The 25,427-nt window shown below is 37.2% G+C and overlaps 1 protein-coding gene and 1 pseudogene across 5 annotated transcripts in view; one reads left to right on the top strand and one right to left on the bottom strand.

The window, feature by feature from the left end:
* The window catches only part of SEC23A (Sec23 homolog A, COPII coat complex component), a 64,762-nt gene that overhangs the window by 35,014 nt on the left and 4,321 nt on the right, over positions 1-25,427 (top strand). For 3 of the 5 annotated variants that reach the window (XM_036346328.1, XM_036346310.1, XM_036346338.1), the window contains 6 exons: positions 4,576-4,729; positions 12,988-13,065; positions 16,477-16,638; positions 19,104-19,190; positions 20,587-20,742; positions 22,363-22,428. In XM_036346328.1, the coding sequence (XP_036202221.1) occupies positions 4,576-4,729; positions 12,988-13,065; positions 16,477-16,638; positions 19,104-19,190; positions 20,587-20,742; positions 22,363-22,428 (703 nt within the window). Of the gene's footprint in view, positions 1-4,575; positions 4,730-12,987; positions 13,066-16,476; positions 16,639-19,103; positions 19,191-20,586; positions 20,743-22,362; positions 22,429-25,427 lie in introns of those variants that run through there. The other 2 variants (XR_004973650.1, XM_036346319.1) reach the window with 2 other exon arrangements.
* On the bottom strand, positions 13,898-14,490 carry LOC118674492 (annotated as a pseudogene).

The raw sequence follows: 25,427 nt of genomic DNA, 5'->3' as shown, positions 1-25,427 counted from the left end.
ATCCGGCCCTTATCGGGCTGATCAGGGCAGGCTGGCTGGCCAACCTCCCACTGTCTCCTCCTCCCGACAGGCCCAGCCCTGATCTGCCCCGATTGGGGCCTGGCTGGCCGGACCCCACCTGTGCACGAATTCATGCACTGGGTCTCTAGTATTAAAATAAAAAGCTTCTGCACTGCAAAAAAAGCCATGAACAACGTAACAAGAGCCCACTGTATGGGAGAACATATTTGCCAATGATATATCTGATAAGGGTTTAATCTCCAAAATATATAGGGAACTCATACAACTTAACAAAACAAAGACAAACAATCCAATTTAAAAATGGGCAAAGGGCCTAAATAGACACTTCTCCAAAGTGGACATACAGAAAGCTAAGAGACATGAAAAAATGCTCAAAATCACTAATCATCCAAGAGTTGCAAATCAAAGGACAATGCGATATCATCTCACACCTGTCAGAATGGCTATTATCAACAAATCATCAAACTACAAGTGTTGGAGGGGTTGTGGAGAAAAGGGAACCCCAGTACATTGCTGGTGGAATATAGACTGGTGCAGTTATTATGGAAAACAGTATGGAGTTTCCTCAAAAAATTAAAAATGAAACCCGCATTTGATTCAGTGATCCCACTTCTAGGAATAAATCCTAAGAAACCCGAAACACTCATCAGAAAGTATATATGTACCCCTATGTTCATAGCAGTGCAATTTACAATAGCTAAGATTAAAATCAGCCTAAGTGCCCATCAACAGATGAGTGGATAAAAATACTATGGTATGTTTACACAATGGAATACCAGGTGGCAATAAAAAAGAAAGAACTCTTACCATTTGCAACAGCATGGATGGACCTGGAGAGTATTATGCTAAGTGAAATAAACCAGTTAGAGAAAGAGAAGTATCACATGATCTCACTCATGTGGAATCTAATGAACCAAATAAACTGATGAATAAAAATAGACCCAGAGACATAGAAGCCTGAATAGGCTGTCAAACTCAGAGGGAAAGCAGGGGAGGATGGATGGGAAGCGATCAATCAATGAACTTGTATGCATATATGCATAACTCGTGGACACAGACAATGGGATGGTGATGACCTGGCTGGGATGGATAGGAGTAGGCTGGAAGAGGTTAACAATAAAGATTAAAAATATATAATTATAAAGTCATGCTTATATATAAAAAACAACAACAATTTAGCTTTACACTTAAAGGAACTAGAAAGAGAACATACAAAGCCCAAAGTGAGTAGAAGAAAGGAAATAATAAATTTCAGAGTAGAAGTAAATGAAATAAAGTCTAAAAAGCAATGAAACAATCAGTGAAACCAAGAGCTTTTTCTTTGAAAAGATAAACAAGATTGAGAAACCTTTAACCAGACTCATCAAGAAAAGAGAGGCTCAACTAAATAAAATCAAGAATGAAAGAGGAGAAGTAACAATTGACACTTAAGAAACTCAAAGGACTGTAAGAAAATATGAACAACTATATGCAAACAAAATTGGACAACGTGTGTGAAATGGGTAAATTCCTAGAAACACAGTCTTCTGAAACTGAATCTGGAAGAATCAGATAATCTGAATAGACAGAGCATAACTAGTGAAATTGAAGCAGTAATAAAATTTAACAAACAAAAATCCTGGACCTAATGGCTGCAAAAGTAAATTTTACCAAATATTCAAAGAACTAACCCATCCTTCTCAAACTATTCCAAAAAATTCAAGAAGAGGAAACACAGCCAAGGTCTTTTTATGAGGCCAGCATTATGCTAATTACAAAATCAGATATAGACATTACAAAGAAAGAAAATTATAAAATTTTTATATAATTATAAAATTATAAAAGATTTTAAATTATAATTTAAAATCCTCAGAAAAATTAGTAAACCAGATCCAGCAATACATTAAAAAGATCATACACCATGCTCACGTGGGATTTATTCCAGGTATGCAAGGTTGGTACAGTATCCACAAATCAATAAACTTGATACACCACATAAACAGAATGAAGGATGATCATATCAATAGATGCAGAAAAGGCATTTTATAAAATCTAGCACCCATTTATGATACAAACTCTCAGTGAAGTAGGAAAAGAGGGAACATACCTCATCATAGTAAAGACTATACACAAACCCACAGCCAACATCATACTCAGTGGGTAAAAACTACAAGCGTTTGCCTTAAGATCCAGAAGAAGACAGGGATGTCTACTTTCACCAATCTTATTCAATACTAGAGGCCCAGTGCATGAGATTCATGTACTGGGTGGTGGTGGGGGGTTCCCTTAGCCTAGCCTGTGCCCTCTTGCAGTCCGGGGCTCTTGCAGTCCAGGACCCCTCGCTCTTGCATTGAGCATCTGCTCCCTGGTGGTCCGTGCATATCATAGCGACTGCTCATTCCGCTGTTCAGTCAATTTGCATATTACACTTTTATTATATAAGATAGTACTGGAAGTCCTAGCCACAGCAGTCACACAAGAAATAAGAGGCATCCAAATTGAAAAGGTAGAAAACTCATTATTTGGAGATGACATGATACTGTATAAAGAAAGCCCTAAAGATTCCACTGAAAAACTACTAAAACTGCTAAATAACTTTAGTAAAGTAGCAGGATGCAAAATAAATATCCGGAAATTAATTGCATTTATATACACCAAAGGGAAACTAAGAAAATAAAACCTATTTATAAGTGCATTTAAAAAAAATTCCCTAGGAATAAATTTATCCAAGGATGTAAAAGACCTGTCCTTGGAAATTAAGACACAGAACAAAGAAATTGAATAATACAGAAATAAGTTGAAACATATAACATGTTTATGGGTAGGAAGAATTAACATCATTAAAATGCCCATACTACCCAAAGCAATCTATAGATTCAACACAATTCATATCAATATATCATTAGCATATTTCACAGAACTGGAACAAATATTCCAAAAATTTGGACCCAGAATAGCCACAGCATTCTTGAGAAGAAAAAAAAAAAAACAAAGTTGGAGGAATCATGCCACATAACATCAAACTATATTACAAGGCCATAGTTATCAAAACAGCTTGATACTGGCATTAAAACAGACGTATAAATCAGTGGAACAGAATAGAGAGCCCAGAAATAAACTGCCTTTATGGTCAATTAATATTTGACAAAGTAGGAAAGAACATATAATGGAGTAACTGTAGTCTCAATAAATGGTGTTTGGGAAATTGGATATAAACATGCAAAAACATGAAACTAGACTAGACCATCTTCTCACACCATACACAAGAATAACCTCAAAATGGATCAAAGTCTTAAATGTTAGATTCAAAACCATAAAAATCCTAGAAAAAAAACATTGGCAGTAAAATCTTGGACATTTCTCATAGAGAGATATATATATATATATTTTGATGTAGCACTACCAGCAAGGGAAACAGGAAAAAAGTAAATAAATTTGACTAGATCAAACTAAAAAGTTTGCACAGCAAAGGAAATCATCAACGAAATGAAAAACCACCCCACTGATTGGGAGATCATATTCACCAATGATACATCTGATAAGGGTCCATAGCCAAAATTTATAACAACTAATAGAATTCAACGCCAAAAAAACACACTGAAAATCCAGTAACAAATGGATAAAGGACCTGAATAGACACTTTTCCAAAGAGCACGTACAGGCCAATAGACAAATGAAAAGATGCTCCATGTTACTAATTATCAGATAAATGCAAATTAAAGTACAATGAGATATCACCTCACAACTGTCAGAATGGCTGTCATCAATAAATCAATAAACAACAACTGTTGGTGAGAATGTGAGACCCCTTGTTCACTGTTGGTAGGAATGCAGATTGGTGCAGCTATTGTAGAAAGCAGTAAGGAGTTACCTCAAAAAATTAAAAATGAAACTAATTGCCTTATGATCCAGCAGTTCCACTTCTGGGAATATATCTGAAGACTCCTGAAACACAGATTCAAAAGAATATATATGCACTACTATATTTATTGCAGCATTATTTACAATGGCCAAGATTTAGAAGCAGCCCAAGTTCCCATCAGTAGATGGTGGGTAAAAAAGCAGTGGTACATCTACACAATGGAATACTAGTTGGCTGTAAAAAAGAAGGAAATTTTCCCTTTTGCAACGGCATGGATGGACCTGGATAGTATTATGCTAAGTGAAATAAGCCAGTCAGAGAAAGACAAATACCATATGATTTCTTTTATATGTGGAATCTAATGAACAAAATAAACTGACAAAGAAAATAGAAACAGACTCATAGATACAGAGAACAGACTGATGGCTGTCAGAGGGGAGGGGGTTCAGGTGCTGGGTGAAAAAGGTGAAGGGATGAAACAAAAAACACACCTCGTAGCCTGGCTGGTGTGGCTAAGTTGGTTGAGCGTCCTCCCATACACCAAAAGGTGGTGGGTTTGATTCTTGGTCAGGGGACATCTAGATAATATTGGAATTTTAAAATATTGGAGTAATTTTATGTACCTTTTAAATTTAAATATGTGTGATAGCCCAACTATGATATTGTGAATATAATAATTTAGCAGCATTTCTGTGCTTTCTTCTTGTCTTTAGCTGGGCAGATGCTCAAACTCAAATCCAAAGCATTGCTGCATCTTTTGACCAGGAGGCTGCTGCCATTCTTATGGCCAGGCTGGCAATATATAGAGCAGAAACAGAGGAAGGGCCAGATGTGCTTAGATGGCTAGACAGACAGCTCATTCGGCTGGTACGTAGTGAACATCATGCTTTTCTAAATCTGTATGTCTTTATCTGTAGTAAATACTTGTTGCGGATAATCTTTTTAAAAGTTTTTAACAGTGTAACTAAAAGACTGTATGAGGGTCTCCTGTTCAAGTTGCTGTAAAAGGCATATTAGTGAACAGTAGAATTCACTTACCTCTTCCAATAGCTAAAATGCCTTTCTTCCTTAAAACGAAAGTTACAGTTATGGAACATCTTATTTCTATTTTGGTTGATACCACATTATTTTAAGACATAATATTAATTTACTATAACTGTTTTTACTGCTTTTTTGCATATTTTTCTTCCTTGCTATGGTTTTAGTTTTCTATTTTCATTTTAATGGAAATCTTTAAGAGAACTGAATTGGTATATAAAAATTATACATTATATAACTAATTATAGAAAAATATAGATGTCTTGATTATCTTGATCTAGATCACCAAAGTATGTGTTAGTAAAGTTATTGATAATGATGGGTTTTTAACATGTCAGGAACCTATTGCTTACATTATGACCTAGAGTTTAATTAAGTTCTTTTCCTAATGTTCCATTGTTACTCAACAGACTTTGGCTTATTATTTCCTTCTCAAACACCCTGGTGAGAACTCTCTGCTAAGCTATCTGATTTCTATTTGTAAGGAGGCTTTTGTGCTCTTTGTCTCAGCTTTTCATGTAGTTTAAAAAATATTCTTGAGTGAACTAATCTTGGTTTAATAAAGTTAGCCATTTTTGTGACATCATTTGGAACTTTTTCCCCATTTCATTTCAAAGTGTTTGTATACTAGTACCTTTGTGTGAAGAAGGCAGTATTATGACAACATCAGCATGTCCTTTTTTTTTTCCTAGTTGGATATATTTTATTTTTATTTGGAAAGCAAAAGCTTTTCCCAGAATTCTAGCAGAGACTTCTACTTACACCTCATTAGCTATGACTATTTCACATGATCACAAGGATTCTATAGGGAAAAAAAGGCTGTATGTGGATTTAATATTTATAGTTGGTTCTAGGACATGCCATGAAATATAAGTCATTTGAAACCTTTATTAACACAATAATTCTTTCTTTTGAAAATCTTTAAATATACATATTTAAAGTGCATAATTTGATAAGTTCTGATACATATCTGTATGTACTCATGAAAACATCACCACAGTTAAGATAATAAACATAGCTATCATAACCCAAAGTTTCTCCTGTCCCTACATAATCCCTCTCCCTTTGTACTTAACCGTTTGAGTGCCAACCAATATCCTAGGAACTATGTTAAAATTGCCAAGGCATTTTTGCTGATTTTACAGCAGTTTAGGAAAAAAATTATGAAAATTAGGCAGATAGATGCCAGTGGTCAATTTTAGAACTACAAACATTTGGCATCATAAGTAAACATTCTGCATTAGGTGCCATCTGTCAATAAAGAGTGAACTACTAGCATCTAATGGTGACACTGCAGGAGGAGCTTTTGGCGAAAGACAGGGGGAGTGCGATTGCGCTCCCCAGCACTCAAAGGCTTAAAAATAGCATGTCCTTTTTTTTTAACAAGAGACAAAACCTCTCATAGATCATACATCATCAGTACAAAAGCCAACACAATTCTTCCAAGACAGACCTTTTGTTTCAGATAGGAAGATAAAACATTCAGTATATTTTTACCTTTGTTTATTTATGGCAGCAGTAAAGTTTTCTTGAATTTGACTATTATTTAGTTATTTGACATGAAATTGGTGAAACCTGTTGATTCTTTGACCTGAATAGAGAAGCTGTTATTTTTCAGCTAATTACACACACCTCTCAGCATCATGTATCGTGTTATCAGTGTGTTTATTATATTGTTTTAACATTATGTTGTTTCAGTTTCTCAGATTGCATCTTGTCCCAGCATTTTACTTATGGTAATTTTACATGTCAGCATTATTAGATTCTCACCAACTGTTTGACTTTTCCTTGTCTGGGTAATAAGCTATGCTCTGAAATAGTTTGTTTCCTGAGCCTTTTGACTGAATGTGACTTTAGCAAACACTTGATTGATTTGAGGTTCTAAATGTTGTTTAAGGAATCAGCACCTTTATTTGTCAAATGACTGTGATTCATAGTAAAGTGCTTTTTCCCTTTTGCTGGAGCTATTACTGCCTTTGTAGGTTATAAGCTATGACATAAAATTGAATAGTACAACTTGGGTTATCAGTTTATGCAAAAACCCACTGATAAGCAGTTTTCATTGTGAAGATGGACTTTTTTTGTGTCCCTTCTTGCATAAGTTAGTGAAATGACTCAGAAAGATTATAATTCTTCAGAATTCTCTGTAGGATTATGTCTAGAATCTTTCTCTACTGTCTCACACCTCAGGTTCAAAAATTGCCATATTAGCCTTGGTGGGTGTGGCTCCGTTGGTTGGGTGTCATCTGGTGCACTGAAAGGTTGTTGCTTCAGTTCCTAGTCAGGGCACATGTCTGGGTTGCTGGCTCAATCCCCAGTATGGGGCGTGCAGGAGGTGGCCCATCGATGTCCACTTTTACTTGGATATTTCTCTCTCTCCCTCTTCCTTCCTCTCTCTCTAAAAGTCAATTTAAAAAATTACTCTGTGCCCAGCCAGTGTGGCTCAGTAGTTGAGCATCAACCTATGAGCCAGGAGGTCACGGTTCAGTTTCCAGTCAGGGCATATGCCCGAGTTGTGTGCTCGATATGGGGTGTTTAGGAGGCAGCCGATCAGTGATTCTCTCTCATCATTGATGTTTCTTTCTCTCTGTTTCTCTCCCTCCCTCTCTGAAATCAATAAAATATATATTAAAAAGTTGCCCTATTATTTGACATGCTTGTAAAACACAAACACTAATCTATACCAATAAAAGGGTAATATGCTAATTAGACCGGGCATCTTCTGGATGTCCTTCTGGACAAAGCCCTGGTGGCGGGGGCTGAGGCAGAGGTGGTTAGGGGTAATCAGGCTGGCAGGGAAGAGCAGTTAGGGACAATCAGGCCTGCAGGGGAGGGCAGTTAGGGGGCGATCAGGCCAGCAGGCAGGCGAGCAGTTAGGAGCCAGTGGTCCCGGAGTCGGACATCCTCCGAGGGATTCCTGGACTGGAGAGGGTGCAGATCAGGATGAGGGGACCCCCCGTTCTCCCCCTCACCCCCCGTACACAAATTTCATGAACCAGGGCACTAGTAAAATATAAAACAGAATGGCCTTGTAAATAACTAAATGTGTCAGTTGCAAAAAACACAAAATTACAAAACCTTGACTATATAATTCACTTCTAATCTACACATTCTGCAGTTCGTATCAGTCACAACAGCAGCAAGGCTGTTGGGACTAGAGGACAGGTGAGTCATGGCACAATGAAAAATGTACCCAGACCTTCTGTCACAACAGTATAACTTGTCTGTTCTCATAACTCAGTTGGCAGCTGTGTGTAAGAGGAAGTTGGTGGAGGGAATTTGAGAGGGAGAGGCTGATGTCAGACTGCTCCTCTGCTTTCTGTGCAAACAACTGTCACCAGTTATCTGTTGTCTCCCTGTGTCAAATACTGAGAAAGGAGTTATCCAGATGAACATAGTCTTACTGCATACTGCCACATGGGAATGAAATATTTATACTAATAAAAGGGTAATATGCTAATTAGACTGGATAGACCGGACATCATTCCGGATGTCCATTCTGACAAAGCCGGGGCCCAGGTGGTGCCGCCCGGGGTCCCAGGTACCAGCCTGAGCAGGTGGGTTCTGGGTGCCTGCAGCCAGACAAAGGGAGGGAAGCCCAGGTCCCGGTTGCCTACAGCCGGCCAGAGGGAGGGAAGCCTGGGTCCTAGTTGCTTGCGGCCGGCCAGAGGAGGGAAGCCTGGGTCCTGGGTGTGGGGGCCGAGGCAGAGGTGGTTAGGGGCTATCAGGCAGGCAGGCAAGCAGTTAGGGGTGATCAGGAGGCAGGTGAGTGGTTAGGGGTGATCAGGCAGGCAGGCAGAGGGGGTTAGGGGCAATCAGGCAGGCAGGCAGAGGCAGTTAGGGGTGATCAGGCAGGCAGGCAAGCTGTTAGGGACGATCAGGCAGGCAGGCAAGTGGTTGGGGGTGATCAGGCAGGCAGGCAGGCAAGCTGTTAGGGGCAGTGAGGCAGGCAGGTGAGTGGTTAGGGGCGACCAGGCAGGCATAGTGGTTAGGGGCGATCAGGCAGGCAAGCAGACGAGTGGTTAGGAGCCAGCAGTCCCAGATTGCGAGAGGGATGTCCGACTGCTGGTTTAGGCCCAATCCCTAAGTGTCCCAGATTGTGAGAGGGTGCAGGCCAGGCTGAGAGACCCTCCCCCCCATGCACGAATTTTGTGCACTAGGCCTCTAGTCTCTAAATAAATTGATAAAATACCCTGGCCAATTTGGCTCAGTGGTTGGAGTGTGTGCCCACAGACTGAAGGGTTGTGGGCTCTATTTCCGATCAAGGGCAAAGTACCTTGGTTGCAGGTTTGATCCCTGGCCCTGGTCAGGGCTCATGCGGGAGGCACCAATCGATATCTCTCTCTCTCTCTCTCACTCCCACTCTCTCTCTTTCTTTCTCTTTCTCCCTTCCTTTCCACTCTCTAAGGATCAATGGAAAAAATGTTCTCAAGTGAGAAATAAAAAAAGAAATTGCTAACAGGATAACTTGGAAACTGTCCATCACTGTGGCTGGCATGCTATGGTGTGAAACGTTTAAAAAAAATAATTTAAAAAAATCACAAAACCCTTAGTGACTAGGAACCCCTCATATATGATAAAAGTGGTGAGAATATGATCTTTACATTTTTTTCTTTAGTTGATTGAATCAAATTTAGTGTACAAGTGAAGTGAAGCTTAAGGTGATGACAAATGAACCTCAGTTACAGAAACTATTCTAAGTAGCTAAAATAGTGTAGCCTCATTTTTTGTACTGAATCCATGCTGTTAAGTTTTCAGCTATAACAGTGATAGCTACACAAATAGAGAAAGGGTTAATATTTTTCAAGTGAAAAATCTATGAAATTGTACTAACAAACTTCTTTGCCTTAATTTGGCATAGTGATTATAATTTTTTTCTTAATTATTCAGAGTAATGTTAATTAAAAATAAACATCTATTTAAAAACTATTTTTAGATAGTGGGCATTATATGGCCAAGTTGGTGCTGGTACCACATTTGCTTCTGACATCTTTAATACAGGGTGTTCCCCCAAAATGTATATACACTTTGAATAATTATTTATTCCAATGGGTTAAATCTGAAAAGAAACATCATTTGAGCTATAAGCTGATAAGTGTGTATACATTTTGTGGGGGAACCCTACATACGCTCTTGCTCCTCTTGGTCAGCATCACTTAAGGTACTGGCATCAACACATGATTTGCCACCTCCATTCTCAGTCTCTTGTTGATCACTTTGTGAACAGCTTCATGGATCTGTTTCTTACCTTTCCTATTGAATGACATTATCTTACAATTCAAAATCAATATTTGATTTTTTTTCAGTATTGACCTTTACTTTACCCACTAATCACTAATTGTGTTCTCCCTTTAGCTGTGCTGCTAGTCCAATGGATAAACACTTTATCTGATTAGTGTTGGCCCAGGAAATTTCTCTTGTTTAAGACACTTGGGGCTTTCCTTAAAAATTTTACCCAAGCCAGGTTTTTTTCTTGCTATACCAGTGAGACCAAGCCCTTTTTAAAGATGACCCCTTTTGCCCTAACCGGTTTGGCTCAGTGGATAGAGCGTCAGCCTGCGGACTGAAGGGTCCCAGGTTCGATTCAAGGGCATGTACCTTGGTTGCGGGCACATCCCCAGTAGGGAGTGTGCAGGAGGCAGCTGTATCTCTCTCATTGATGTTTCTAACTCTCTATCCCTCTCCCTTTCTCTCTGTAAAAAAATCAATAAAATATATATTTAAAAAAAAAGATGACCACTTTTGTTATTATCATATTCTTATGGAATTTAGGCTTTGACCTATTTTTTTTAATGTGGCTGCTTTGATGCATAAATAATACTGAATTAAGGATAGGACAAGCCTTCTTGCAAGTGTTATTTTTCTCAAGAACACTATTATCGTTGCTTTATTTGCTCAATCATATTACTTCTGAATAATTCAAACAGTGGATCTTTGATATACCTTCTTTATGCTTCAGTCTTTTTTTTTCTCATATGATTAGTGTTTTGGTTGGGTTGTAAATAAGGCTGATTCCTCATGGTAAGTGAATACTAGGGCATTTGACTAGTGTTCAGAATTTTTTTTAAGAAGTAATCCCAAAATTAGAAATTCATGTTTGTGTATGTTATACAAAGTTTACGTTGCTATCTGTGGTAAAGTACAGACAATATCATTTGTTATATGTATGATAGAATGTGAAAATTTTCATTTGTAAGAGCTCTTACAAATCAGTTAGGTTTAGGCAAAAAATGAGCAAAGATCATGAACTAGGAATTAGCAAAAGAAGAAATGTGAAGTGACTAGTAAATAAGAAAAACTTACCAAATCTTACTTATAATCAAAGTTCTAAAATAGAATAAGACAAAAATTATTATCTGTCAAACTGATAAGAATTAGAATAGCTTGTAGGTGTATGAATCTGTACAACTTTTGTAAATATCTGTATAACCTTATATAAAGAAGGCTGCTGGTGCCCTAGCCGGTTTGACTCAGTGGATAAAGTGTCGGCCCACAAACTAAAGAGTCCCAGTTGCATGCTCAATCCCTGGCCCTAATCAGGGCTTATGCAGGAGGCAACCAATTGATGTGTCTCTGACATCATGTTTCTCTGTCTCTTCCACTCTCTCTAAAAATCAATGGAAAAATATCCTCGCGTGAGGATTAACAAAAAAGAACAGCAACAAAAAAAGAAGGCAGTTAGTGACATATATCAAAAACTTAAAAACTACCTTTTATCCGAAATTCTACTTGTAGAAATTTATCCTAAAGATATAACAGGACAAATGTAAATGCTAATGATGAATGATTGGTTAAAATAGTTATATTATATCAATGTCAATATCAGTATAGTGGAATGCTAGTGAGCCATTAAAAATGAAGTAATAGAGTATTTAATGACATGAAAAAATGTTCATAATAAAAGCAAAAATTTTGGACATAGATACATCCCATCCTGGAAATTGTCCTTTTGGACATCCTCAGTTACCCAAGCATAAAAGTGAATAATCTTTTCATTACCCTCACTATCCATAATATCAGATTTGCCTAATGTTTTAATAGACTCCTAGGTACAATAGAAAATATGTATATTTAATATAATGTGATTTGTAATTCTGAATAATGCCTGACATATTGGCTTTTTCACATCTTTTCAAGGTATTAGATATTCTAGGTCAGCACTATCCAAGAGATCGGTGGTGGAAATACCTGTAGTTTGCACTGTTCATATGGAACTATTACCCATATGTGGCTATTGAGCTCTTCCAATATAGAGGTGGGCAAAAGTGGGTTTATAGTTGTGAGTATACAAAGCAATATATCCTTGTATTTCTTATTAATTAATGTGTTATTTATTTGTATTACAACTATAAACCTACTTTTGCCTACCCCTGTATGGCTAGTGCAACTGAGGAACTGGATTTTTAAAAATTTTTAATTACTTTAAATTACCACATATAGCTAGTGGCTATCATATTGGACAGTGAAGATTATTATCTTAATCTATAAGTTTCACCAGTGAAGTATAATTAGGAAACATTGAAGACTGCCAAACTCTTATTCCCAGATAGCAAGATTTGTTTTCTAAGGATTGGCTCTACAACTATAGCATTTCTATTCTTTGGATAACAGTAGGTCTGAAGTGATTTTTCATGGAAGCCAAAAATGTGATAAACTTAATTATGCCTTTTTATATGCTCTACTAGAGGCCCGATGCACGAAAATTCGTGCAAGAGCAGGCCTTCCTTCCCCCGGCTGCTGGCACTGGCTTCCCTCTGGCACCCGGGACCCGGATTGGCTTCCCTCCAGCCCTGGCTTCGTCAGGAAGGATGTCTGGAATGACATCCAGTCTAATTAGCATATTATCCTTTTATTATTATAGATAAGGCATAGATAAACACATAAATGATATAGTACTTCTGAAATTCAAATATATTTCACTGGTTATAATAAGTCTTTTAGTAAGTCTATAAGCAATATTCCAATTTTAGCCTATATCAAATATCTGCCTCCTAAAGGATAATAGCTTTTTAAAATAGTATATGTATAGGCCACAGTCTTAATTCTATGCCAGGAATTATATTACTAACATATCTTATTTGATTTAGTGTCAGAAATTTGGAGAGTATCACAAAGATGATCCAAGTTCCTTCAGATTTTCAGAAACTTTCTCCCTTTATCCACAGGTGAGTAGATAAAAGGTCTGTGTTCTTTGTGTTGATAATAGTGATGGGTCTCATTTTCCTTATTGATTTTTATTTCTCAATTTACAAAGCCTATTCTTTTGGTTAGGTAAGTTTTGGGATAGCTAAGAAATTAATATTATGCTGTGAGTCAGTGAAAAAAGTATATAGATTTTTATGTTGCCCTTGCAAATAGTCATTTATTTGTGGTGAATAGAAATCTACATAAGAACCCTATTATGGAATAGAATTAGAGGTAGATCAGATTAGTTTTCTCTCTGATATAAGGGGTCTAATTACAGTGGTACTAAAAGAACTTCACCTGAAGTGGTTCGACCAATCAGCTAATCTTACAGCATGGTATCAGCACCCAAGAACAGTTTTATGGAGATATACCAGATAAATAGAAAAGAAGCTAATTTGATTTATCTTACAGAAGCTTTTCATTTGGGCAGTGGAATCTATCCCTCTATCGTTTTGATAGATATTTTTAAAATCTAGCTTATTTATATGAGTAACAGATAACATTTATTCAACAAAGTACTATGTGCAAGGAACTTTAGGAGAACAAAGATGACTGATGGATACCATTTTTTTTATACTTCTAAAATAATTTATTTTTTCATTGCCATGACAATCAACTTTGATACTAACATTTTAGTAATTAAAGTAGGAGTATAAGAAGAGCCCTAATCTATAAGGAATGCTCACGTCCCTGAAGAAGGGGCAGGTCAGTAAGGGCCCAAATTTTCTCCGGTCTTTAAGTGGAAAGGCAAAACATCACACCTTGAAAAGAGGCTTTACTCAGCCAAAGTTAATAAGAACTCTTTAAGCCTATTGATCTGAAGCTGTTCCAGGAAGGGGAAAAAAAGTGTCCAGGCCAGACATTCAGCAGCAGCCAGAGTTGGACTCTATGTCACCAGAGTTCTGCTGGGAGGCGATGGGTGCCACCGATGTTGAAATACACTGTTGAGGACCAATCTTGATGCCATTTGCCTCATTTTGGACATCAAATAAACCCTTCTGGATCTTCCTATATATTTCTTTGGCTGTGTTAATGAAGGCCTCTTCAACATTGCAGGCTGTTTCGGCTGAAGTTTCCATGAATATAAGTCCACGCTCCTGAGTAAAGGCTCCCCCCGCAATTTTTCTTCCCATCCCTGCAGGACTCTAAGTCACTGTTATTCCCAATCAGCATGATAACCATGTTGGCACTAGAGTGCTGCCGGGCATCCTCTAGCCATGAGGTCAGGTGGTTGAAGTTTTCACGCCTTGTGATGTCGTACACCAGCAGTGCTCCAGCTGCTCCCCTGCAGTAGGAATGGGTGATAGAACGGAAAAATTCTTGCCCAGCTGTATCCTAGATTTGCAGTTTGATTTGCTTCCCATCAATGTTGACCATACGGGCCCCGAACTCCACACCTATGGTGAGGTTGTGGACAGGCTGGAACTGCTTGTCTGTAAACTGCTGGAGGAGACATGACTTCCCCACACCTAAAAGAGGAGGATGCACATTCTAGCCTTCATGTGGCCAGGAACAGTCGTGGATCCCATTTTTAAGGAGCTTTCAATCTGAAGGGTGAGATGGCAGAACTGAAAATGAGAAATGGTATGAGAGATACATAGAATTTAAAGGAAACTGGAAGGAATCCTTCCAAATGGGCGGTTAGTTATATATTTATGTTTTTGTTATTTTTAAATCCTAACCCGAGGATATTTTTCCATTGATTTTCAGAGAGAGTGGAAGAGAGAGGGAAAGAGAGAGAAATAAAGATGTGAGAGAAACACATCGATTGGTTGCCTCCTGCATTGTGCCCTGACCAGGGTCTAGGCCGGTGAGGAGCCTGCAACTGAGGTACGTGCCCCTGACCGGAATGGGGAACCCAGGACTCTTTGGTCTGCAGGCTGATGCTCTATCCACTCAGCCAAACCAGCTAGGGCAGTTAGTTACCTATTTATAGAAGAAGTGGCTTTTAGCTCAGCCTGGAATGATGATTAACATTAATAAGTAGAAATTCAAATTTTTGCTCATGAAAACTTTGTTTAAAGCCTCAACTTTTCAGAGCTCCTCTTACATTGTTTGGAAAATGTTTTATTGATTTGTAACATAGAAACTCCATGTTTACAGGGGGAGACTTCCCTAAATTTCTGGTGAAGTTTTAAGGAACTGTGAAAAGGCAGAGTCCACTTGTCTTAAGGCAGGCAAAAACCCTTGCTGTGTTGGGAATTTTCAGGCCTCATCTTCATAGAAGAAACTAATGGAAAAGGAAATGAGAGTATTAGCTTAAGCATTTGACTGAATTCTCCACACTTTCTTTGCTTTCGCCTCTCTCCCTACTTTATACCTTCTCTTTAGGCTTTTAGATTCTGAGAAGTCTGGGCATCCCATCTTTTCCCCTTTATGGGAAATATGGACCAGAAGACCCAGAAAGACTTTTCTACTTTGGGTTTTCAAAGCTGATGATCTTCTGAAAGGTGACATAGACTGAATTTAATGGAGGTCTTCATCTTCAGAATATTTAACTCCAAATTTAGCATTTACTCATTCCTCTGAATAAACAGGAGTGGCTGAAGTGGTAAGGGATGAGAGAACTGCTCAGTACATTGGGAAAAGCAATGAGAATTTCAGTGAGTGGCCTGTGTTGGGAGAGAGAAATGTGGAGTGAGTTTTTTTCAGGAGCAGCCTGTAGACACTTGAGACCTGAGGGCCGAAGGAAGGTGAGAGAAGTAACTGAAAGACAAATGGGTGGGAGCACTTGGGAGCTGATCCTATTGATTGTATCAAAGACCTTTGATTGTGTCAGAGGACAGTGGAGCTCCTTCATTCAGGTTTAACTCTCCCTCTTTCTGATATTTTTCATATGAGGAGTGGAAGGGGAAAGAATAAATGAAACACTGTAGGGAATGTTACCTAGAGATAAGGAAGACCTTAAATATTAAGAAACAAGTGGGTGTATGTAAGTCTTTTAAAAACCAGTGCAGACCCTTTCCAGTGCAATTTGTGGGAGTTACACAAAAAGCTATTTTTAAGTTCTCTTAGAGTATTTGGTGGTGTTATTGAATAATAATAAAAAAGCGCAGAGATGTGGTCAGAGAAATGAGGGATAAAAACAAAGAATGTTGATGTGCACCACCTGGCATCAGCCTCTGAAAAACTTAAATCTGAGCTAGGGATTTTTGTCTCTAATTTTGTTTTTCTTTTGAGTCACCCCTTTTACTTTACTCTTTTAATTGTTGAATTACATTTTCAAGTAACTGGTAAATATCATAAATAAGATTCTTAGAAATATAATTTTCAATGCTATTTGTTTTATTGTGGTTTTAGTAGTTGTAATCAAATGCTTTTTGTAATAGTAGACTCCTATTGCAATATTAAAATCATTAAAAAGCTGTCTCACATGTTTTATCTTGTAGTTTATGTTTCACTTAAGAAGGTCTCCTTTCTTGCAAGTTTTTAACAACAGCCCTGATGAGAGTTCATACTATCGTCACCATTTTATGCGTCAAGACTTGACCCAGTCTCTAATCATGATTCAACCTATTCTGTATGCATATTCTTTTAGTGGACCACCAGAGGTAAGAGGGGCATAAAAAATTGTTTTTGTTTCGGTGATGTGGGCCATTAGAAAGTGAAAAACAACAAACTTTTTCTTTCTTTTTTTTAATATGAAAGATTTTATTTTATTTATTTATTTAAAAAAATATATATATTATTGATTTCAGAGAGGAAGGGAGAAGAAGAGAGAGATAGAAACATCAATGATGAGAGGGAATCATTGATTGGCTGCCTTCTGCACATTGGACCGAGCCCGCAACCCAGGCATGTGCCCTTGACTGGAATCGAACCTGGGACCCTTTTGGTCTGCAGGCCGACACTCTCTCCACTGAGCCAAACCAGCAAGGGCAACAAACTTTTTCTTGAAATGCAGTACTAAATATAAGAATTTAATTCAAGAATAATTATCTTAAATTATTAATTTGTTTATTTCAAGTATTTATGAGTACTTACCATGTGCTAGACTTCATGCTAGGTCATATTAGGAAATCATTAAACAAATAATGAGACAGTGAGATAGAAGAGAATTTTAAGATCATTTTTTCCAGTCATTTGGTTGATCAAATCCTCAGGGCTTATGATTCTTATATTTTTAACAATGCCTAGTGGTGATTATGATTCTAGAAACTGTAGTTTATTCCAGAGTTTAGTGTCTGAATAAAACCTCTTGCTTTAATATCTCATTTTCCTCTAATCTTTTTTGAATATAAGCTACAGTTGATTATATAGACATGTACTTAGAAAAGGGATAAAGTCATCCATTTAGTTTCCTTAACAAACTGTCCCACTTATTTTAACTTATCAAGTAAACAGTTTTTTCATCTTGTAGTTAAAATTGTCTATTTTATCAGGTAAATGTATGTTATGACCATATTTGAAAATAATACTTTAGGAAAGGTCAGTATAAAGAGAATACTTATAATACTGATTGATTAATGATCCCTCATGAGGCCTTTATTTACTATTTTGTAAAAAAAAAAGTGGATAAAATGTTTTATTTTGTTACAATAATTGTTTTAGTATTTATCTCATATTTTCTTTTTTATGAAAATAGATATTTTTAACATGTTTACCTAACTATGTATTTGCTCTTGTAGTTCTTTGAATCAAGAAAGAAAGTTTAGAAATAACTTAAAAATTTCAGAGTAATATATGTAAATTGTAGACATCTGGAAAAAGTAGAATAGTGTTTAGAAGAAAATTGGAATCCTATCATGTCTAGTACCTGCTTCTCTCAAGTTCCAGCCTTTCCATTTAGTCCATGAGTCCTATTAGCTTCATTTTCTTAGGCTTTGCTTTTGAGTTATCCTCTTTTCTTTCCTGCATTATTATCATTTTCTCTCCATCTGGATTATTCTTATTAACATATAAACCTTAAAAGCACTCATAGTTGTCAACCAATGCCATTCCAATAAATTTAATTAAAAATATGTTTTTATTGATTTCAGAGAGGAAGGGGGAGAGAGAGAGAGAGAGAGAGAGAGAGAGAGATGGAAACATTAATGATGAGAGAGAATCATTGATGAGCTGCCTTCTACACGTCCTTCCTCCCTCCCACCCCGCCTTGGGGATCAAGCCAGCAACCCAGGTGGGAGTGGAAGTGTGACCTCTTGGTTCATAGGTTGAGGCTCAACCACTGACCCATGCCGGCTAGGCATAAATTTAATTTTTAAAAAAAGGCATTCATGTTAAAACAAACAAAAAACCCTGACTTGACATTTTTTTCTAATTGACACCCCATCTCTCTGGTTCTGGTCACAGCCAAATTCACAATCTACTTGTCTATACTTTCTCACCTCATATTCTCTTCTCAACCTGTATCAGTCAGACTCTTATCCCTAACATCATACTGAAACAACTCATAACATTACCCTACATCTTGCCAGAACTCTCAACAGTATTCTCCTAGTGAGGACTCCTTGCAAACTTTTTGCTCTAGGCTTCTCTGACACCTATAGTACCTTCCAGGTTTCCTCCTACTCAGGCCTGTTCCTTCTCAGGTTCCTTTTGTTTTTGGCTTCTCCCTTTCAGACCTCTAAGTTATGCTCCAGGAATCTGACTTCTCTGTCTTTCCTCTCTCTATGTGATGCAGTCTAATCTCATAGGTTTAATTACCATCTTCATGCATGTGATATTTAAATTTATGTCATTAGTTCAGGCCACTCCCTTTCATTTCATAACCCCTACTTCCAGTCTGCTCCAAATTTGCTCTATCCCAAGCTTTTCCCCTCTTACTCAGTGGTTCCACCATCAAGCTTGAGTCATCCTTGATTTCTTTTTCACTCATTTCTCAATTGTTTACCTCAGCTTAGAGATTTCTGAGAAAATAAAGTTAAAATATGCCATGAGAATTCATAATAGCAAAAGGTTTTAAGTAATATGATACAAATTTAAAACTTAAAAAATTTAAATTGATCCTGGAAAGATCTTGTGTATCTTTAATTTATTTTTCTTTCTTCCTCCTTTCTCATTTTGTTCACGTTAGCCGGTTCTTCTTGATAGCAGCAGCATTCTTGCAGATCGTATTCTTCTGATGGACACATTCTTCCAGATTTTGATTTATCATGGTGAGGTAAGATCCATAACATTTAAAGCTGTGTCACTCTGTACCTCGTGTTTTCCACTATGATAAACTTTTATTTCCATTTCTATAAAATATGTATAAAATGTGGTCCTTCCTACTTAATTTGCAATTGACTCACCTGTGATAATTTTATCTTTTTGTCCACACATGATTAGACAAATAGATTTATAAAAAGCATAGTGTTGTGAAAATAAAAGCATTGATATATACATAGGCAGATCATATTTTTGGGTTTTACCAAAAGGCATTAAGAGGGGAAGAATCAGCCTTTGTCAGTGGGCAGACTTTCTTTCTTTTTCTTTTTTTTTCAGACTTTCTTTTTTATTATTTCATGTAATCATTTAAAATGTTCCTTTTTTAAAACATATTTTTAATTTTAATTTTTTAAATTTATTTTTATTGATTTCAGAGAGGAAGGGAGAGGGAGAGAGAGATAGAAACATCAATGCTGAAGAGTATCCTTGATCTGCTGCCTCCTGCGAGCTCCCTACTGGGGATCAAGCCTGCAACCCAGGCATGTGCCCTTGACTGGAATCGAACCTGGGACCTTTTGGTCTGCAGGCCGACACTCTATCCACTGAGCCAAATTGGCCAGGGCACAAACAGTTCTTAGTGCCTGCCTCCTGTCACTGGTTGGTCTAACAGTTCACTGAGCAAAATTATTATTTATAATGTTCTTTACTTTTTAAGAATAATACCTGTAACGTGATAGAGCTAGGTTTGTGCATATTTCATTGTGTGTTTTATTTATAATGTTTGTGTCTTCAAATTGCCCGTTAATGTGCTTAAAGAAAAAAATCATAAATGCAGATGATATAAAACTATAGAGTATGTTGACTGATTCAGTTAACTTAGAAGCCAAGCCAGGTTTAAATTTTTGGATGATTTAATTTAGAGCCATTTACTTTAATAAAAGAATTGATTGAAATACTCTTCTACAGGTATATTATTTTGATAATAGTATTGCTATTATTATTAAAGTTTTTATGTTTACTTATCTTGCCAGAATGTAACTTCATTGGTAAAGACTTCATACTAGTAGGTAATTTAGAAGTCTCTGGGAAATCTTCTGTAATAAAAACTTCCCTCATTTATCATAAGCTTAGGTAGATAGCTTTTAGTAACATTAATTTGATAAGTATATTGTTTAGTAACATTAATTTGATAAGTGTATTATTTTAAAGGAGAAGAAATATCCTAATTGTGTATCTGTTTACTCAAGAACACTGAAATTCATATTCTTAACTTTAAAAATTGAGATAAATGGAATAATCTATAATTTTCTTATTATCTGAAGATTATTTCTGTTGGAAAAAATGCCTTTAAAATTTTTGGATACACAAGAACTTAAAAGTAATAATTCCATTAATTGTTTTAAAATAAGACCATAGCCCAGTGGCGCAAGTCAGGATACCAGGACATGCCAGAATATGAAAATTTCCGCCACCTTCTACAAGCCCCAGTGGATGACGCCCAGGAGATTCTTCACTCCAGATTTCCAATGCCGAGATACATCGATACTGAACATGGGGGCAGCCAGGTAAGTACTGTTACTCTGTTTGTGTGTTTGTTTGTTGCTGCTTTTTAATGAGTTGTTCCTATTTGTCTTCTGACTTTAATTTGAATAGACTGCTCTACCAGGCAAATAGGAAGGAGATGGCAGGAGAAGGTATCTAGGAGTATGTATAGTTACTTTTTGCCATAGTTTTGAGAGCAGAGCTGTACGATTATTGACTAGTGGACTAATGCTGGCAGTTTCTCCCATTCCTGCATACAGCCCAGCGCCAGTAACGGGCCAGGATAGTGTTATGGTGGTATGCCAGCTCCAGTTGAGCAAGAAGACATGGACAGTGTGGGAAATAACTTAGTGTACTTTTCTTAAAGCTGTTATTTACTGATTAAGTCTGTGAATATGAAGTTTGTGGACACACAGTTTTTTTCTGTTTTCCTCATTCTATCATTCTAGTTTTCTAGAAAATGTCATGTAAAGGAAAGCATTATGGTATTAAAAAAGGTTTTGTGGTTTTTAAAATTACATGAGGATTAAATAAGATAACATGTACACATACACATGGCCCTTTTGATCCTTTCAGAAGTCTAGGCTTGGACCCCTTAACTTACATTATAAAATACATTTTACTGTACTTATTTCAGTTATAATAAATTAGTTATAAATTGTTTTAAAGTCTGTTTCATTTGCTTGTTAAAGTCAGGGATCATACTTTTTTTTTTTTTTGCTGCATTCCTATGCCTAGTATAATAAAGTAGGTAGTAAATACCAATAACTGTTCTTCAGATATAATAGCAATTATTATTAGCATTTTATATAATAGCTACTGTGTATTGAGAATTTGCAAAGCTAATAGTTAGAATTTTACACACCATCTCTCATTTGATCCTCCTAATAGTCCTTTTGTTATCTTTGTTATACAGATAATACAATTGGGACTTAGGTTACTTGTGGCCGAGGCAACATAATAAATGTAGGAGTTGGGATTTGAATCCAGATGTTCTGACTGTAGAGGCAGTTGTCTTGTGTTAAACTGTTTACTTATGGAGTAGAAAAAAAGATTTTGTATGGTACTAAGTTTCAAAAAATGTGACAGCCTGTGATCTTCCAATATAAAATAATAATTTATGACGGTTCTCTCATTGATGTTTCACCGTGGCATTGCTGTTTTCCTCTTTTATTCTGGCTTTTCCATGATGAGAAAGCACGTGGATAGACGGGTAAAATGTTGGGTAGTTTGGCTCATAGAATAGCCTACAGTTTAAAAAAGTTTGAGAGTTATTGTTTAAATTAACAATATGTAAGTTTTCACAATTTTTATTTTTATTAATATTTCTTTTTATGATTTTTATTTTTATCATATTTTGGAATGTCAAACCTCTGATGATGTTTCAGACAAAGTGTTTAGTAAATTTCATACTGATCTTGTCATAATTGTTGCATACATAATTTTTATATGCTGAGTTTTAGACTCAGCAATTTATTATTTGCTATTAATGTTATGAATGTATGATTTGGAAAGAAGAGGGTACATTTATTATTTATTTGTAATGTATAAAATTGATTTTAGATGGCATAATATATTTGTTCAACTTAATATTGACTAAACCTATTTTTGATGGATAATGTTATGTCTTCTTTGCTTTCAAGGCCCGTTTTCTGCTTTCAAAAGTCAACCCTTCACAGACTCATAATAATATGTATGCCTGGGGACAGGTAAGTATAAATAGCAGACCTTGGAAGATATTTCTTTGTGTATTTATAGTTTGTTATTTTTATGAGAACTACATTTTCCCTATGTATTTGATAACAATTTCTGTTGGAAAAGTAATGAAAAAATAAGAGTAGAAAATAGAATAAGTATTTGGTGATACCATAGAAAATAAAAAAGTGATCATATCAAATAGATAGAACCCTTTCATATTCCAAATTTAGCACCACACCCTTGAGAAAAAAAGCAATAGAGTGTATAACATAAGATAGAAGTGATGATTTATTTATTTTAATTTTTTAATATATTTTTATTGATTTCAAAGAGGAAGGGAGAGAGAGTGAGAAAGAGAAACATCATTGATGAGAGAGAATCATTGATGAGAGAGAATCATTGATTGGCTGCCTCCTGCACGCCCCACACCAGGGATGAGCCCTCAACCCAGGTGTGTGCCCCAACCCGGAACCAAACCATGACCTCCTGGTTCATAGGTTGACGTTCTAACACTGAGCCACACCAGCTGGGCAGAAGTGATGATTTAAACTTAATGCTAGGGCCATGACCACAAAAGGTCACACACAGTAAGCCAGGAGAGGCTGGAGGCCTGGAAATCATTGTTAATATATTTTAATTTGGTAGAAGTTTAACCTCTTGGTACAGTATATCAAATTTATTTAGTGTACAATAGGCAGGACTCGATATTTCAGCAGACATTGCTGCCTTTGAAGAGCTTATAATCTATTAGAGGCCCGGTGCACGAAATTCTTGCACTGGGGGTGGGGGGGAGGGGAGGGTCCCTCAGCCCAGCCTGTGCCCTCTCACGGCCTGGGAGCCCTGCGATCGATCGCCCCACAGAGGAAGGCCCTGCCCACCCACAGCAGCGCTGCCGGCCAGGTAGCCTGGGCCTTCCTCTGCGGGGCTATTAATCACGGGTCTCCACAATAGATCTTCCCAAAGACCGCCCACCCGCACAGCGCCGCCACCGCCTGCAGGAGAAGGGTGTGTGATCAGAAAAGGGGACATTTCCTTTTAGAATGGTTATTATTTCAATAGGTGGAAATTACCTAAGGAAGGGAATTCTAGGTAGAGGGTAGTGTGGGCTAAGGTACAGAGTACATGTAGGAACAAATGGTAGGACATAAAAACTAGAAATGCATCGTACATCCAAATTGTGGAGGACCTTGAATGCCAGGCTGAGGAGAAAGGAGATGAGTCTTTGTTTGTTAAGCAAGAAAATGCTATTAGAGGTTTTAGACAGAGGGGTGAATTTGAGCCTTAGATGATAGAGTCGCATGATAAGATTTATTGGGAGCAGCTTGTAGCTTGAAACTATTATCTGCTGCCCTATCTGGTTTTTCTCAGTGGTTAGAGCATCAGCCCGTGGACTTCATGAAGGGTCTCCAGTTTGATTCTGGTCAAGGTCGTGTTCCTTGGTTGCAGGCTCAATCCCTAGCCGGATGGGGGTGCATGCGGGAGGCAACCAATCGATGTGTCTCTCTCACATTGATATTTCTCTCTCTGTCTTTCCTACTCCCTTCCACTCTCTCTAAAAATCAATGGGAAAAAAATATTCTTGGGTGAGGATTAACAAAATAAACAAACAAACAAAAAGAAACTGTATCTACTGAAGAAATCCAAGTGAGAGGGAATGAAGGCAAGATGGTGAAAAGGAATTGGTATGGGAGATAACTCCAAAGTAGACACCATGAGACTTGGTTAGAAGTTGCAGAAATGTAAAAATTATCTCAGGGCAGGACAGCTATACACAAAATCTGAATTCTGATTGGGTCCTGGATTAGAGGGAGAGATATGAGGGAAAGAACATAATTGGGATGATTTGTGAAATATGAGTATAGAATATATGTCAGATACTAGTATGTGGTCAGATTTCTTGAGTGTGATAATGGTGTCATGGTTATGTAGGAGATTGTCCTTGGTCTTAAGAGATACATCCTTAAGGGTTTGGGGGTAAAATGCTATGATGTCTTCAACTTGTAGAAATAATTCAAGAAGAAGAAAATGAAAAGGAAAATTATATAGAAACATAAAGCAGATGTGGCAAAATATTAATCAGTGAATTGATAGAGTATGTGGCTGTTCACTGTACTTTTTTAAAAAAACTTTTCTGTAGGTTTGACTTTTTAGAAAATAAATAGCTGAGGGAAAACAAAGTAATTTGGGGTTTTGGCCTAGGTAACTAGGAGAACATGTGTCAGTGAGTGGGAGAGCAGAAGAACTTTTGATTTTAGACACATTGAGTTTGAGGTACCATTTAGATGTCCATAGTAAGCCTGCTGTTGGAAATTTGGGTTTGGTGATCAGGGCAAGGATGTGAAAGTTGATTGTGGAAACGTGATACTTAAAGTCATTACAGTGGATGCTTGTCCGAGGAGAGAGTAAAGAGGCAAATGAGGCTTGAGATAAAACCTTGAGGAAGCCTGAGTGGTAGGAATATTTTATAAGTAATCAAAAAGGTGGACAGAAAATGAAAAGAATACCATGTTATAATAGGTGAAGGAGGACTTTATAAAAGGAAGAAGACGGGGTAACACACACTGAGATGCTGCAGACATTTAAAGGAGGGTAAAGACTGAAAGAAGGCAGATGGACTTGGTGACGAGAAGGTCATTTGTCGCCTTTGATAAGCAGGTTTAATATAGCGATTGAGTAGAAGTTTGTAAGGAATTAGTGGGTGGTAAAGAAATGGAGGTTGTAAGTAAAAATGATTTTTTTCTAAAAATACCCTGAGTTTAAATAGTAGGATAGAAAGGATGATGATTAGAATTAGGGCACAGAAGTTATTTGTAGACCAAGTTAAAGAAGCTAATATTGGGGACACACAAAAGAACAGCTTATAGATGTTTAAGATCCTCAAAAGGAGACAGTGTGATCACCAGCACTACATACATGGGAGTGAAGTATTGGTAAGGAGGCAGGACATTTATTTCTCCATAAGCAAAGGGTGCGAAGGCTGAAGATAGAGTTTGAGGAGGAGAGAAAGCTC

Source organism: Myotis myotis, unplaced genomic scaffold (genome assembly GCF_014108235.1).
Source record: "Myotis myotis isolate mMyoMyo1 unplaced genomic scaffold, mMyoMyo1.p scaffold_m19_p_1, whole genome shotgun sequence".
Classification (NCBI taxonomy): domain Eukaryota; kingdom Metazoa; phylum Chordata; class Mammalia; order Chiroptera; family Vespertilionidae; genus Myotis; species Myotis myotis.
Note: the sequence above shows the minus strand (reverse complement) of the source record. Positions and strands in the feature narration are given on the sequence as shown.